The 18,950-nt window shown below is 32.9% G+C and overlaps 1 protein-coding gene across 1 annotated transcript in view; it reads right to left on the bottom strand.

Annotated features, from left to right (window-relative positions):
* cad (caudal type homeobox) overlaps positions 1-13,387 on the bottom strand; it is a 36,893-nt gene extending 23,506 nt beyond the window's left edge. The window contains exons 1-2 of the mRNA XM_077441421.1: positions 13,100-13,387; positions 1,294-1,309 (exon numbers count right to left, since the gene is read on the bottom strand). Of these exons, the coding sequence (XP_077297547.1) occupies positions 1,294-1,309; positions 13,100-13,387 (304 nt within the window). The remainder of the gene's footprint in view (positions 1-1,293; positions 1,310-13,099) is intronic.
* Between the last annotated feature and the right edge of the window lie 5,563 nt (positions 13,388-18,950).

The following is an 18,950-nucleotide window of genomic DNA, read 5'->3' as shown; positions in this document are numbered from 1 at the left end:
TATCTTTGGTCTATAATATTGAGTCTATAATATATAATAAATTAATAAGCAATCTTCTAAAGAGGCTTGCATTTGTATTATATGTATATATATACACATACATATATTTGCATCGTCCCTTAAACCTTGACGTATCAAAAGAAGGAAGCTCACTTTTCCTAATTTCCTTCAATAAAATTCACATTATACAACCGGCAAAAAATAAGCACAAAAACCCAAAGAACAAAATTAAGTATTTTTGTATCGTAAAATAAATTATTTATAGGACGTGTATCTCGATAAGGAAAACACCTCTAAAGCTCGAATGCGTAATTAAATATCGACACACATACACACACATATACACACCGTTTTCATTATAATGTCGTATAAAGAATCGAAGCAGAAAATAAACTAAACCCTTAAATTAAAAAGCCGGCACGAAATCTCGATTCAAAGACGAGATACGCATACATATGTACATACATACGTATAGAAACGACAGAAATAAAATAAAAACCCCAACGTATGTACATACGTAAAAAATAATACCGTCGCCCGAATGTTCGTATGCAAATGCCCGGTGCGGGGGACGTGCGTGAGCGCGTTTAAAATGGCCGCCGATCGAATTAAAAATGGCCGCTAATGACGGGTGCGTGACTGCGCCGCGGCTTTATTGTGCTCGCGTCATTTTATAAGCCTTAATAACACCCGTTGCATCGTTTCGAGCGTGCACGTGTGCGTGCATGTGTCCGCATGCACTCGTCGAATGCAATGAGGAACTATGGCTGCAGTGGCGGGCGCCATTGTCGACGGGGGCTAATCGTAATGGCGACGCCCGATATAATGGCCGCCGCCGCGGCTGCGAATCGTATATACGGTGAATAATCGCGTACCCGTAATAAGCCGCAATAAATTCTTGCACGATTTTATATAGAATTTATGCACGTAAAAGATATTACGAGAGATTCTGCACTTTCGTACTAACGACTGTGTGTATGCACGTATTGATGTGCAATAAACGGGCTTACTCTCTCAAACGGTATATAAAACATGCCATTTATACAATTAATTCGAATTTAAACGTTATTACAATCCCATGAAATTATTATTCAGTATTTCCGGCTTTATTCAAGTGTAAAAAAAACAGGATCATGATGAGCAAACTTTTGCGGCCAAGTTTGCATGCAAGAGAGCAAAAAAAAAAATGGTTTGCAACAGTAATTGATAGACACCGGATAGTCACAGTGCTATCCATTGTTCCATTGCAAACCTTTAACAATGCATTTACATCCTTTGAACAATACGCGGCACCTTCCGGGTCCGGTGTCTAGTAATTGACAATTGTGAACCATTTTTTGTGCATAAAAGCATCATCGCCGCCCATCTCTTTGAACTCATTTTGCACTCATCTCTTTGAAGCATAGATGTATCGAAAATGACCCATCTTTTTTTTTATCTTTTGCTGCATGGTGGGATGTAATTTATACCACTTCGAAAAATTAAAACTATTTGAAGCACAAAGGTTTATATTATGTCCCACTAACTAACAAAAAAACAATTTTTTTTCTGTGCAACACGTGACTTTTTTTGTTTCAAATCTCGTGCCGCAAAGAGCTATCTTTGTAAATAGAGCCAAACCGCCCCGATTCCTGGAAAAAGCATGCTCTCTATCCGCTGTCTAATTATGAGTCAGGATACAAACACACAAGAATAGTGCACGTGTAAAAAAAGGCCAGTACGTCTGAACTATGCTGTGGCCATCCAGTCCAAAACTCACCCCCTCGAGTGTTTTTTGTGATATATTATTCCCATATTTGAAAAGATGCAGGCAAAACTTGTCTAAATTATCAGGTCGTACGAATTAATAATGGCATGAGGATTCGCCCATCCCAGCTGGAGTCTATCTAGACATGGCGTGCCGTACAATTCAGTGTGCTTGCACAAATAATATAAGGTGCAATTATAGCAGACCAAAAAACATGGATCTTTATATTGGAGAAAATGTCTGCAGACAACAGTAAAAAATCCCAATATCGGCATTAATTTTGGCCCATTGATGATGAAAACGATCCCACCGTACAAAAATTAAATCTGTAAATGTGCCCAAATTTAGAGAAAACTTATCGATACAGATTTGTCTGTCGTACGGGTTTTTAAACCAAGAATTTTTTAACATGTAGAGCTTCGTTCAAAACGTAGTTATTCAACATTTTATATTAATCAATAAATGCAATCTCAAAATTGCATCTCACACCTATAAGAATTCATTCGACAAAAAAATAGTTGACTAAAGAGTTGACTATTGTGTGATCTTCAGATGTAAACAAATGTCGTAGCTAGAAGGCGTATAGTTTTACAGATATAAAAAAACCTCTAGCACGCCTGATCTATGCTATGGCAAAAATCATCATTGGAGTGTATTCGGTGATATTTTATCGATGAGTCCCATATTTGAAGAAATGTAGGAGAAACTTGTCTAATTTACAATGATCTGAAGAACGTCCTACCCAACTAGAAACCATGAGCACGTGCATGGCGTACGATTCATTGTGTTTGCGTCTTATAGTACCAGAGAAAAATCTGCCAACAGATCCTTGCATTTACGGATACCTTATAAATTATAAGGATACCTTATAAATTATAAAGTTATAATGGAATATATTCCGGAAAAAATTAACATTGCACTTTCATATTATTAACTCTGAATAACAATGATGCAACTCTCTAGCTTAAACCTTAAAATCTTTATAATTCAGACTCGCTATAAAAGCAAATTGAAGCACGAAACTGTGAGCCTTTCTTAGGTTGAATCCGAAATATTGACAAACACCAAAATAATATACACACCATAAATCATAAATGTGTCATAGAATACGAAATAACAAAAGCACAAAAATATAAAAATGCAATCCTACGATTGTTCATGCTTGGAAGAAATTGTAGCGTAGCGTAAAATTATATATCATAATAAGGATATTAATATCATAACAAATTACGTAGTCATCGACGACGAATCGTACATTTAAATATTATGATAATAAACATGCAAACAATACAATATTTTTATACAGGAAGAAATACAAGTGTACATACATAGGTATAGTTTATACAAATAGTAGAAAAAACGATTTCAGTGTTCGATTGTTGTTACCGTAATACAGCGAATGCGATTATATAACGTTCATTACTAGCATATACTTATATGTATATTTATATAAACGAAGAATAAGGACCATTAAAACAGTACATGCTGAATAAAAGCAGAAATGCAAATGACCATCCATCGAATTAAATGCAGAAATAATACAAAATAATAAAAAAAAAACTACTATTGATATATTATATACTCGAGAATACACGCAAGCACATTCCATCCATTGGATAGACGGAATAAAATAAATGACGAAAAAATGCAGTTATTCAACCGCTGTGAATAAAACGTCATGAAAATATTCACATGCACATGAAACTTCCTATTTAAACGGTATCCAGCGTCATGCTCATTAGCGCATTGTTCAACTCATAAATTGAAAATTGAAATTAAAAACCAGCAATAACAAATAACACATTGTTCTGATTCATACCGGTTGGATCCACTTGTGTAAAGTCTAGCAGTGAAGGGGAAGACGTTAGTGCAGAAACTAGAACAAAGATCACAAACAAAAACCATGTAGAGACAGATAGACAGATATTTTAACGATATGCTACAAATATTCGCACTTTTGCTCAACAAAGAATAACATTTATGTATGAAAATAAATAAAATAAAAATGGCCGACTAACCGGTATTAAACGCGAATCGGAAACCTGACAATGAATATAAAAAATATATCCATCTTTTAGCTGTGCATAATATAAACGATCTCAACATCGCACAATTAAACATTAGCAAGGTTATTATTATTTAAAGAAAAGTAAAGATAGATAAGATAGAGTCAATACAAAGAAGGAACAGTAATTTTCGATTCTGTATACTTTGGTAGATATTCGTCTGTACTTATTCCATGCATAATTAGAATAGGTACAAACATTCATACAAATATATTTAGGTATAAATAGATATTTTGGCACGATTTGACGATTGGGCAGGTAAGATGGATTCCTACCAGCGCCGATGCAACGTCACGTGCAATACATGCATTATTGGAATGTTCAATCGATATACCTGTTGATATCGATCTAGCCTTAGATCTTTTCTTTGGGACTTGACAATTTTGTTGTTCACTTCCGTCGTACGTGTCATTGCGCTGCAGGAATTGCAACCATTGCACTAGAGCTATAAGTAAGAAAGTAGGGAAAAGAAAATAAATAAGAAGAAAATAATAGGAGAAAACCAAAAAGAAAACTACAGTCTACAAGAACGGTTAGTACTACATAAAGTCGATACTATGATCTACTACATTAATTTCTATCGTACAGTTTGGTAAGAGGAACTCAATAATACATATATTCCACTGTTCTCTCAATCAAAACTAGAAGCTTTGACATACATATGTACATACATTAAAATAAGAGTAGAGCTTTATTATACCACTTCGCACATTGAACCTTTATAATATTCGATCGTTACACCAACTACCACAACACTACAAGAATTTCATCGCTAGTCTATAAATGTTCTAAAATTATTTTCAGTATTCAAACAATACCAATCCAGAGCTCATGGGAACGCCGCTCCCTTTCATGAAATCCAGAAATATAGCGCTCCCTCTCGTGAAAAATCCAATATTCCCATACACTATCGTAAATTTAAAAATCGTTCAGTCTCTCTGATGAGAAAACTTGGATTTAGCTTGAACTAGATCGCATCAAGTAAATTAGTTATGATTAATTTGAGAAACCATGACTCATCAAAATGTCAATGTATTATGAATATATACATATACATAATATACATATGAAGACTTTTGAAGATACAATTCTTCGAACAGTGTCTTCTTCATCGAGCTCATATTCTTCTCCCGGGCATATTCTTCTTCGAAAAAAATGATAAGTTCAAATGGCGCATGCTTTTGAACATATTGAATAAATTGTATCTGTGATTAAGAAATACTAAATAATAAAATTAGATAGTATCGTAAATTTTTCCTTTTACCTCAAGCGACAAAATTTCTAGTAATTAAATTAGGTACAATAAAAAAAATCGAAATCTTGTTTTGAAAATTATCGAGTTATTCCCATTCGTGAAAAAATCAATTTCGAGCCCTGTAACAATCTAAACAGGAATACCAGCTGAAATTTGTCACGAAATAACTGAAATTTCATTGACATATCCTTGCTAAGTTAAACTGAAACATTGGAAAATTCACCGGACTCATCGATGCTCGAATCTTCAAGTGAACTAAAGTATATTAGATGCCACACTTTGTTCTTTTCTCCTGTGGCATGTACCAATTTGATGGTTTCGTCACCTGTTGCAAAAGGCATCAAGCTCCTCAATCAGATTTATGTTAACCTTATAAGCTGATCTGCTAGAGGCATTGTTTGATTTGAGATCGTAACGTGTTCTTCTATTATATTTATTTTGTTTTTTATTATGTTTTATTTTCTTATTATTGTACCCTTTGTCTTTTTTTATTTAGCTATTGTTACGACTTGGAACTAAATAGTCTGTAGTGTCACTATGGTAAAATTGTAAAATAAATAAATATGTTCATACATGAGCCGTTATATTTGAAAGTGGCGAAAGTCCAATTTTCAGTTCCAAAAGCACTAGTTTCATTTTGACTTCATTCACAGATTGTTATCATTTCTTTTGATTCGTTATATCCGGAATCTTGAAATAGCAGAATAAACTTATTACAGGCCACCAGTATTTTTACATATTGTAAAACGCAAAACATTATATTTAATGTTTTGCAAAACATCACGATGAAATAAAGTGGACTTTGGTCAATTTCAAATATAACGATTCATATGTTGATCTGAAACTCAATGTAAGAAGTGTTCCTCATTTGGTCACTTGATGAAAAATACAGCATTATTATATTGACTATGTATTATATATATTATAAAACCTATGTATTATATATACCTACCTATAAATATGTATATCTCATTTGTTTTTACATTTACATTATGGTAAATTTCAAATAAATACCATTACTAACATGGTTTGAATTTGTCTAATTTTAGCATAGGCACTTCTTACATTTAAGATATAGATTCTTTTAATTCCAGATTATTTTTAATTTTCCAGAATCACGATAGATCCTGTAAAATCCCAAGACACTGCCGACACTATTTTACTAGCTAGCTTCGAATTACTAACTTGTTCGCAATTAATGAACGATATATATAAAAAGCTATATTTAAAATATGATGTATGCGAATTCGAAATATTTCATATGTACGTGATGAAATACACTTCACAATTGCACATTTCTTAATTATGTATTTACAAAAAGAATCGCTTTGCCGTATAATTGACTTTGACTATTGATATTATTCGTATAACATACATAAGTCGAGACCAAATATTTGTACGTCTCACATTGTGACGTTAATTGCACCGTAATTATTATCTTGACAGGTGTAATATATACAATATTTTGCTAAGAGCGGTTCACTGTAGCCATAAGTAACTCTCTCATAGACGTTTTAATTCAAAACTGTCATGTATATGTATAGTATGTGTATCTAGAAATCGTTATAAATAGTAAAAAAAAAAAGCTGGCGAGCCGTGTTGCAATTCCCCAGAGTCTCACTACAAATAAAATGGGATCTCGAGACGAGGAGACCAGATAAAGTCACTCACTCGCAAGAGATATTCCATTTAAATGTGAGATGAAGATTTCTCGGAGATTTGAATGTTTAATTATCAAATATTGTTATCAAATTGTACCGGCACAGTGTAAATAGTACATACTTACGTGCGGCAAAAATATATCAAACATCCGCGATGAGCGCGTGTTTTACGAATGAATGTACATATGTATATTGTTTTGAAAATATCTACCTATAAAAATTTCAATATAAAATAAAACAGTTTTTCGTAAATCTAATTTTAAAAATGAAATACTATATGATTATCCCGTTTTTTAAAAAAAATTAGTCATAATGAACATTTCGCCATGAAAATTTATAGCCTTTGAATGTGCTCGACGAATGTTTGGTTTCTCTGCACTTTGGTGTTGTTTAAAGAGTTTTACAACTGTTTATACCTGATAAGGATATCTTCAAAGCACATCTGTTGAGGATTACATTCAAAAATCTGCTCAGCTAATGGTAAATAGTTTTTATACGTTGTAAGTCTCGCTGTAAGTTTAAAATTTTATACCAAATCTTTCATCTGCTTCACGGTATAATCATTTCATTAAAGGAAATAATATGTATATACAGAATGAAGCTAATTTCGAACTACTAAAAAATTGTGTTTTTTTTTATTAATTTAAAGACATATTATCAATACTATTAAAATCTGCAACGATATTTTGATTATAATTTGAAACACCAAACAATTTACATTTTCATCGCTTTCAGAAGGTAACAAAATAATAATGAAATTCCTAACTAAATTACATTCAAGTTCAGTGCATCGATTATAGGTATATGTTTTTGAAAGGTAAACTTTGAAAATTAAAATTAGAAAATTAAGAAAAAGAAAAGTCGACGTACCTAGTACGTGAAGAAATGCAAATAGGTACAAAGAGTGGAAATAAATGTGAAAATAACCGTTTGCTAATTAAGTTAATTCGAAACAGATTGCATCAAATGCAATTTAAATAAACCTTCCGAGCTTTGATGCATATTATATAATGTTATTATTAGTCGCAATAAAACCGCACACATCTCGCAAAGATACCCGTCACAAAAGGCGTAGTAGTGTCTAATGAAGTCCATAAAAGTAAGCAGAGGAGAGATACGCTGAAAAATATGAACTCTGCGAATTAAAGCAATAGTACACATCTCTCTGTCGACGATTTGACGAGAGAGTTTATTCGGCGAGAGAAATAAATATACGACAAAGGTATGTGTGTGTGTGTGCAGCGGGTGCGACGATAAGCTCCGTCGTGTCACTCGTGGTGGTTTTATTGGCCGCAATAACCATCAAAGGCTGGCTAGCGCTGGGCCAGAGACTCTCAAATAAGGGGTCGAGAATATTAGTCTTTCATTTACTGAATTACTGAATTCCGAACGGGGGAAGACACACCTCGCAGATGACGGAGACAACAACGTGACGGCCACTTTTGGCCGCAATGCGATGAGTTTACGGACATTCCTATATATTGCGACAAAAAATCAAAATAAAATAACTTCAATATACTATTTATCACATATATTATTGCACGTGAAAAAGTTTCAGCCCAATCCGTCGAGTGGTTTAGGAGATAATTGAATGTAAAAAAAGACCTACATACTATCAGCTTTGACTGTAATAAACTTTTATATAGATCATGCTTTTCCAATGGATCAATATTCCCCCTCATATTGATCCATTTTGCTGTGCATTTTCATCACATTTGTATGTACCTACTTACATACATACATATATCCCATATCTACCATTATTCAATGCTTTTCTTCTTTGTTTTTTACTTTATCTATGTACTTAGTTACCAGAGATCGACGTCGAGGATGATTTTATGCACAAAAAAATGGTTCACCGTTGTCCTACAAAGCAAGAGAGCAAAAAAAGGTTACAAACGTTAACCATGTTTGTGCAAAAAAGCATCCTCGACGCCAATTTCTGTTAGTAACAATGGCAGTTTTCTGATCAATGAGTGATCATGCGAAAATTCGAACTCGAGATTTTGACTGATTCGAATTCAGAATCGATCACTGCTCACGTTTTTATCATTTAGTTTTTAATTGTTATTATTTTTTAGAAACTTTTTTGGTGTCAAAGTTACATACATACATATATACGTTGTAATGCAGTTTGTTTCGGTTTTTAAAATAAATAAAGGATCATACCAATTCCAGTAAATCTTATTTCAATGACTGAGTTTGACAAAATTGGCGGTTTTCAAAATTATCTCCAAATCACGGATAGAATTTTCGCATGGTTACAAAACTTCATCTATTGTTACTACGTAAAGTCATTTATAAAGCCAGATATACTTTTATATGAACATATTTAGGTTCTGACGTAGACTAGAACCCTTGCTTAACGTCAAGTTGAGAAAAAGTGAGTAGTGTCGAATTCAATGATCATTGATCACCATTGTACATATGTACGCCAAATCAGTGGCTTATGAACTTTTGTGTAAAGTAAAATAAATAGCCGCAAAAAATCCAATGACGTTCACAAAGTAAATTAACATACAAGACAATGGCGACATGCATTTTGTGTAATATAATATAATAGCAATAAGAAATCATCAACTAGAGCGTATATAGTTTGCTGTTTAAATACAATAGGGTATCTATTGTATATATGTCAACTAAGGGGGTGCTCGACGTGTTAAACTTTGACGTTCTCCGTTGCGAATGTTTGATATGTGAATTATTGCGCAGAAGAGCGTTAATCACGTCGCGTTTTACACACTCTTCTCACAATGATAACGCATGAGAAGATTTTAAATTACATATATATTTATATTTAAATACAAATCACGTTTACGAGGGACACCTATTCGATTCGTTGAAAAATATCTCGTATATGTGAAAAATGGCAAGTAATCGATAGGCTTTTGATGCATCAGACACATTCACGAAAGGTTTCAGAGGACTATTTTATGCCTATACAATTAGAATGTATTTACGATTTTATATCACGGTTTGTACCATTAAAAAAAGAGCATATATTCTTCACTTATACAGATTCAATACACAGAATTTGTTTACCATGCTTTAAAAACCTGCCAAATAGAAAAATACGCCTTATCGAGGTGAAAAATTTGTATTTAAAAAAATATATATATATTTTTATTTAGCTGTACATATGTACATCAGTAGATAACTATAAGTACAATATAAACATCGGCAACTTTAACCTAAATTGTGTAGATAGGTATATATGTACATATATTTGTCTTGTCAATGATCTTATAGCATGTTTGAAATAAATGATTTTGAAATTATTCATTAAGAAGCATTTTGTGTGACTGACAAAAGCGGATGGTATATGTTTCATTAATTTTATGACTTCCTTTCGTCTTTAGAATTATTTTGAAATAAAATATACCTACAAATGTTGTGATAGTAATTACTTCAAATTACTATGATAAATTTGGTTAAAAACTCAATTTATATAAAACAGGTTGGAAAATCTCTATGCATAAATATTATAAATGAAATTCATAATAGTAATAAAAACCTCATTACTAATTACTAATAAATACGTAATGTAAGAATGACATTACGTGTAAAGTACAGTTCATAACGCATTGAAGTGGGTGCATCGTTAAAATAATATTTATAATTACTTATACAGCTAATAAATTTCAATAAAACATACACCATAATTTCAACAAGTTTATAAACAGAATAGAAGCTAATTTTAAATACTATATGTACATATATAAAAATAGAAAATTCAATCTTTCAATTAGAAAACGTTCGAAAAAACGATCTATTTTTATTTTTTGGCTACATATTTTTACCTTCTTAGCTTTTAGTGTTTTTTTTTTTGGTTAAACGTTAAGATGTTTGAATAAAAACCCTTTCTCGGAAGGATTTCGGCTTCAGGCACCATTAGGCGAAGATAATGTTGAAAACACATTGATATTTTATGGATCGTTTATCTACCTGGTTTTCAGACCATATTTTGTCTAGACGACGTTTCACTTTACCGATCGGCATTTGAAGATAATCTAAGTCGTATTGGACTGACATAATTAACTATGCAAATTGTCATGCAAAAATAATCATAACAATGCTCTTTTAACGTACCAATCGGTTTATGCGATTTAGAAACCATACTAACATACAAACATTAGTATACATATAGTGTTAGTTTGTCATACATAGTAATGTATTAAAACGTAATTATTTTTATATTAAATAATTCATCAAATTTTACCTAGATTTTCAATCAAAAAAATGCTACATAAAAAATACAAATATATTTTTATAATTTATTAATGTCAATTACTAGGTTTAACTATATCGTTGAAAGGTTAAGTATAAACAGTTGTTTTTAAGAGACTGATTCAATACAGATAACATACATAAATGCCTACAACACAACAAAAAGCATACCAATCAATGGAAACATTTTAATTGAAATATTCAAGAATTTAATCCAAAATAAAATAAATCCATGATTTTAAATGTCTGATAAAAATAAAGAAATTGAGAAAAAATACGTACTCATTAGTTTGTGGTGGATGAGAAAAACAAATCCTTTTATATAATATTATAGGAATGGAAAACTAAACTACATATGTTTGTATATAACAGTATTTCTCTCATCCATCAAATTCAAATAAACACTATTCCTCAGACGCAATTTTTCATTTCTCTAAGTCAACTTTCTACTACTTACATATTATATATACCATTAAAAATACAAATAAAGACAAATAAATCATGCAATACATCGACAAACGAATCCGTTTCAACAGTACCTACTATGACTTGAACAGCGACGGCCACTGCAGATGCACTTTTCCGAATTTTTAACAATTGCAAACCCACAATGAACACCTGCAGTCATAACTAGAGACCGGACCCACTTTGCGCCGTTCATTGTTCATTTGCTCTCTAGCTTTTTAGTACAAAGCTAGAGAGCAATATAAAAAGGTTCATCATAAAAATTAACAATGCACGGTGAACAATTAACAATGAACGGCGCAAATTGGGTCCAGTCTCTAGTCATAACTAGAGGTATCCTACCTTGGTTATCCTACCTTTAGTAATAACTAAGGATAGAAACCGAGCGCCCATCCTTAGTAATAAGTTATTACTAATAACTAAGGTTCAGTGCAACCCAGTGCTATTTGTACAAAAAATGGGTTCATCATTGTTTTGTTTGCTTTCTAGTTTTGTATTTCACTGTAAAAGACAATGGTGAACCCATTTTTTGTTCAAATAGCACTAGGTCGCGCTGATCTCTAGTCCATAACTGCAGATCGGCGCCAGAGTGCCAAAAATAGGATCACCATTGTCAATTTCTATTGTGAACCCTTTCTTTGCTTTCTAGCTGTGTAGGTTGACAATAGGCAAACCCTCTTCCTTGTAAAATAGTACTCTAGCGCTTATCCTTAGTCATAACCGGTATTTTATATAAAAGGTATCTATGTATATATTGTACAAATAAAAACTTTCGTATCGATCATGCGGTATAAAAACTACATAGAGCGACGGCAAACTTTTCGGAACCCTCCGCTAAAGTCTACCTATAATATTATATACATATAGCCCGCTGCAGTGGTGTCACCCTAATGGTTTCCATGGGCTTCCAGAAACCTTTAGTTAGATAATTTTTGTTAAAAATTGAATTGAAAAATATTGAATTCAAATTTAACAGATAGTCGATTTATAAAAATAATCATTTGATATATTACAACATTTAAGTTATATATATGAAAAAAAATCATCCAAAAATTTTTTACATAATAGTACCTTGGGCGAAAAAACAAAGCAATATATGTATATCTTCTAATCTAATACATAATTTCGAAAGAGACTTTGTATGTAAGTATGTACACTATACATATACATATGTATGTAAATATCTTTGGTCTGGAACTTCGTAAACAAAACAAAGTTTCTACGACGACAATTCAATTAGTTGAATGTTATATATATTTTTCGATTCAAATAATTTAATAAAAAACAAATGAATATTAACTATTAGATTCACCATGTTTACGCTGTTTTGTATTACAAATACTGAGCGAAACAACTAGTAATATATAATTTCGAAAGAGGCTTTCTACATATGTATGTAACTAACGTTGATTCGTACAATTCGTGACGTTAAATTTAATAAAAAAACAAATGAATATTCAAATAAATTAAATAAAATGTTCACTACTAGATTCTAGAGCCATGTTTAAGCGGTTTATATTACGAACACCGAGCAAAATCACTAGTGTATATATACGTATATATAAATTGAATAAAAATAGGAAACCCGTCGTTTTAAAATTGGGGTGACACCACTGCCGGATATATGTATTGTAGGTACAATGAACATCCACCAAGCCGAGAGGAGAGAAAAGTCCACGGTACCTGGATTGGGCTGGCTCTGGTAGCTGGGCTTCTTCATCCACTCGTAGGGACTCCTGGAGGGTGGCGGCGGGGGGGCGCGCGGTCCGGGCGAGGAGCGGGGCGCCGGCGAGGCGGAGGCGCTGGGGGCGCGGGGCGGAGGCGCCCACTCGCCGCCCTGCCACGGCGCCGGCGGCCCCCAGCCCACCCCCTCCTCCAGCAGGGGCGGCTGATACCAACCCCCGTGGCCGCAAGCCGCGCCGCCGCCCTTCTGGTACATACCCAGCGGATTGTAATACGACACCATACTCTCGTCTCGCACACTCGTCCTGTGACCGTTCCGTTCCGTTTCGCTTCCGCTTCGTTCACACTACCATTAGCACCGCATACCAGTCCAACCGATACTCGCGACTTGCTATTATATATATATATATGTATATCAAGTACGACGTTTGCAGAATGACTTCGCACACGTTTTGCCGTCGATTTTGTCACGGCATAATGCGCGTACTGACTAGAGCGCGGCGGCGACAGCACTGCGATGTGACAGCGAGGGGCGGGAGAGAGGAGAGCCGACGACGAAGGGCGGCCGACTCTTATCGAGGGCGACTCCTACTAGGCGGGGTTGCGGACATCATGGCCTCGCCGCACCAATCACAAGCCGAGTTTGCCCCCCCCCACCTCTCCGGCCGCCTCTCCGAAGCGTTCCGTTGCCCCCATTATAATTCAACTAAAGTTACGCGCGGCATATTATGGCCAAATTAAAACGACCATTGGAATAATTTACGATTAAACCGGATAGAGAGCGGAGGCGGACGATATAAATAATTACGGCGATCGCTTATACATATCTATGCATACAAACGTAAGTTTATGTATGTAGGTACTAGGGTTTCTGTATTCCCGGACTTTTTCAATTCCCGGGACACGGACGGACCCGGGGGATAGTTCCCGGGATCTCGGGACACATGTAAAAAAAACATTTCTTTTTTCAATTAAATATATTTTTTATTAATTAAAAAAAATATATATATTTATTTACAAAATATAAAAAAAGGTAAACAATACATAATATATCTATGAACTGGTAAAAATGTAATTATAAAAGTAAAATTATTTAAAGTAGCTTCTTAAGAATACTGAAATATTTAAATGAGAATCCGAAAGCCTATTTCTAGATTTGGTACAAAAGTTTCCAGCAATGGAATAAACTCTTTCAGTTTCGGTCGAAGTTGAGAATGTTTTACGATTCTTTGTGTATTTGATTTATTATTTCCCTTCGTGCAGTCTTGAATATGTTGTATATTTTCAAGATTTTTTTAAATCCAATTCCCGGGATTCGAGATAAGGGGACTTTTTGTTGTCCCGGGACACGGGACAACAAAAAATCCATGAATTCCCGGGAATGTTAGTCCCGGGTCAGAAACCCTAGTAGGTACCTACATATATACGCATGTGTGGGGATATTTTATTTATTTGTTCAAATTTTGGATGCATTTACAACATTTGAACAATAAACGGCACCTTGGTTATCCGGCCTCTGCTGGTAACTAGAGATCGGCGTTCAGTTTCTATTTGGACAAAAATATGTGTTCACCATTGTCAGTTGCTATTGTCCTATAAAGCTAGAGAGCAAAACAAAATGTTGACGATAGAAAACTCATTTTTTTATCCAAATATAAACCGAGCGCCGATCTGTAATGATAATTAACCAGAGATCGGCGGCCAAGTTGCTTTTACTTACAAAAAATGGCTTATTACTTTTTGTTTTATTTTACTTCATTTATTATTAATTTACTTAATTTGAATTATAATTATTATTATAATTGTAATCTACATAGGTTATAATTATTATTACAGGTAGGACCGGAAGCGTGCTTTTTCCAGGAAATAGGGCATTTTGGGTCTATTTTCCAGGAAATACAGCAAACTACAAAGCTAGAGTGCAAAAAAAAGGTTCATCATAAAAATGAACAATACAAGGCGAACAATAAACAAAAAAAAAACAAAAAACGGCACGCTTCCGGTCCTACCTCTAATTATTATAAATATTATTTTTTACTACTATAATTGGTACTACAGTAAAAATACTTTTCTGTTGTTATTTTTTAATAATCACATTTTATTTTCGTTTGTAATTAATTAAACCGTAAATTAAAAAAATATTTTCTTAAAATAAATAAATAAATAACCAGATATCGGCGTCGTAGTTGCTTTCATGGACTAAAAATGGTTCACTATTGTCAATTACTATTGTTAACTTTTTTTTGCTCTCTTGTTTTTTTGAACCATTTTTTAAACCATTTTTAAACCATTTGTGAGCCATTTTTTGTGCATGAAAGCAACCGATCTCTGCTGATAACTAGACATCGGCAATCTATGATCTGTGGGTCACCAAGTGACCTACATATTTGACAAATTCAAGTGAGCTACTTGCATATCTTAAAATTAAAAATTTATATTTAGAAATGATTGATTTCAAAAGTTTCAAAAACGCTGCAGACAGATAAATGCAAGAAATTGAGGGAAGATCTAGAAAAATAATCATCTAGGAAAATAATCATCCTCTCATCAGCGTGTTGGACAATGTTTTTATCTTTGAAAAAAATAGGCGTTACCATTTTATCCACGTTCGATTCTACACAGGACTAGATCCAGGGGGCCGAAGGGCTCTTTCACGTCTTGTACTTGTACTTGTAATGCTAAACTTCTTTTCTTGAACTAAGAGCAGTGGTGTCACCCTAATGGTTTCCATGGGTTTCCGGAAACCCGTTGTTAAAAATCAAAAGTTTCCGGAAACCCGTTATTTAATCTAAAATGTCATATAATTTTTATCAAAAATTATGCAAATCTTGAAAATTCAGTGAACTTTCGTATAATAGTGCCTTAGACGTAAAAAAAATGAATGCATACATATATATATTTTCAAAATAATTTTATTGAAAAAAAATTCGGAAACCCGTTGTTCCGAAATTGGGGTGACAACACTGACTAAGACAATATCTAAGCCGTCATTTTCAAAACAAATACCATTGTAGAAGATATAGAAAAATGTATGTCCACATATGTAAGAATTTTTAATTGTTACTGACGTTAGCTGAAAATACACAATCGTACGAAAAGAATGGCTTTTATTTATTCTTTTCCAGTACATGAAATATGTATAGGTATATCTTTTTATATTTCAGAAGTTCGTTTGGGTAAAATGGTTGAAAGCCACTGTGTTTATTCTTTAAAAAAGGAAAAATATCTATTGAGAGAGAGATGATAAATTATAAGAATAGAAGAAAAATTATAAGAATAGAAGAAAAATTATAAGAATAGACAAGAATTGCCTTAGAAGAACATATACCTTATTGAGGTAGATGAATGTCTTTTTTATTGTACATATGTATATGAGAAAATGAAGAGGCGATTTGATAAACTTAAAAAAAAAAAATATATATATAGGGATTTTTTTTAATAGTAGTCAAATATTCAATTATAGGGATAAGAATTAATACTTTTCAAAAACGACCTCCAATTAAATGCATTCCTTCTATGCGTATTTTCATCATCGATTTAATGTATATATTTTGAATTTAACCTTTCGTCGTTTATATTTAGTTTATTCATCTATATTTAGGCGACAAATCTCTTAGGTCTATGGTTGTGCGTCGCTAAAAAAAAATTAAATAATTTAAGAAGAATCTCTGAAAAAATAAGATGTTATTTCCGATATGTGAATGATTCCAATATTTTTAATATTTTCATTTCATTGTGGTTGTTCTAATTATCTGTAGCTTTTCGATTATATTTTTCTAGCGATCTATATTGTAACAAACGGCAGATGAAACAATATTTTTTTATGCATTATCTTATGATTCAATACTTTATTTTGTCACCGATGATGATTACGAATAGTGAACCATACGTAATCATCATCATCATTAATAATTTAATGTAATTATTTCTACAAAAAAAAAAGTATGAAGAAATTTCTCACCACTAAGCATATCTAGGTATGCATATTTATTTTTAATAGACGATGTATTTTATTACAATCAGAAAGACCAATAATAATATGTATATACGTAGATATATGTATTATAAAAAAATGAATCATTTTCACATTCTGGTCTGATAGAACATATGTAAATTTTCAAGTACCTAATCAATCATTGACATATGTACATACATACATAGATTGTAGATCGATATTGTTAAAACACATTTTTATTTATTAATTTGGTTTGATTAATTTAAATTGACACCCCAATTGATTGATTAGTACCTATTACTACTGAATTATTGATATAAACTTACGTTGCGTCAACTTTTACCATATTATGATAAATTAATCGACATTAAATACGCATTTGATTAATGATGAAAGGAATTAAACGTTTTTCATAGAGGCCTTACCCTAGAGGTCACGTCAAATATCGAATGAATATTTGGACTATTAAGTACTTAGTATAAGTAGACATTATACTTAATACGTATGCTTTGTACACATTTCAAATTATTATTTATTTATTTAGATATTAGCCACAGTGTCATTACAGATTATTCTAACGCGTCAATGTAACCAGACATATAGATATAAGCATAATACAAATACTAGACATGAGAAAATTAGTGAGACATCTATGTTATAAATAGAGTACGGATAGCCAAAGTGCCGCTCATTGTTCAATTGTTGTAAATGCTTTGTAAAAAAGGTTCGGCAAACCTTTAACAATGCATTTACAACATTTGAACAATAAACGGCACCTTGGTTATCCGGCCTCTAGTTATAAATAATAAATTTTTGAAATCATATTCACATAGTGGTGACATAGTGGGTAGGATGGTTTTGCCAATTTGATGGAACAATGAAATTTGATAAATTGGCAAACTCTGATAGGAAACGATCGAGTCACAAATATCCAAGTCTGACCAGCAGCATTAAAGATTATTCTTTTCAATCGCAGTCTGCTCTGCAGTCTTCAATCGCAGTCTCGATCAAATTATTTTTGATCGAGGCCAACTCACGGGATCGAACCCGTCGACCTCTCGGTGCTTAGTATCAACGCAACCACCGATCCATGCTGCTGGATAATCAAGTAATCAATCTAATTATGTAATCAAGTTAGTTAATTTTAAAATGATTTTATTCCGAATCCTCGTCATAAATAGTTATGTATGTAATTTAATTAGTTTCTATACACGTTTACATATCCTGTGAAATTTAATCGATTGATTATTTACAAAGGGTATTTCAAATTGACCGAGACAACACACCTCACGAAATAAAATCTCACGCAACGGTAAACTAACCCAGAAGGAAAATATTCCATCGAATTGAATAATAAACATTATAAACAGCCTTCAAATGAATTTCAAACACGAGGACAATGCGAACGAACCCGCAGGATTTGATATTGACATTAAACATTAGAAGAAACGCTCTAATGTCAAACATCACGGCACAAACACGGCGGCACCTTTGAATACACATAAAAAATATCAATATCAAATACAGGGTATCTCAATTTGGTCACGCTACACCTATCCGCCATTTTAGAATCGATATATCGGCATCCAATACACATTTGTTGCATTTTTACACACTCGATTATATTATAATTGTATTTGAGTACGCATAACAAACTTATATCCCACCAAATGCACATTTTATAAATTGGTTCATTTTTTAATATAATATATGTACATATCATCGTGTTCAAGCTTTGGTGCATGTTTGAAGGCGTGGTGCAAATTTGTCGTTTTCTGCGCAAAAGTGCGGAAACAATGAAAAATATTTAGCTTCCAAACGACATAATAATAAATTTAAATATATGACTTTACGACGTAATGGCTCAACTATAAAGTTTAACAATTTATCA

The sequence above is a fragment of the Arctopsyche grandis genome, chromosome 11 (genome assembly GCF_051622035.1).
Source record: "Arctopsyche grandis isolate Sample6627 chromosome 11, ASM5162203v2, whole genome shotgun sequence".
Lineage (NCBI taxonomy): Eukaryota > Metazoa > Arthropoda > Insecta > Trichoptera > Hydropsychidae > Arctopsyche > Arctopsyche grandis.
This window is presented reverse-complemented; position numbering and strand designations above follow the sequence as displayed.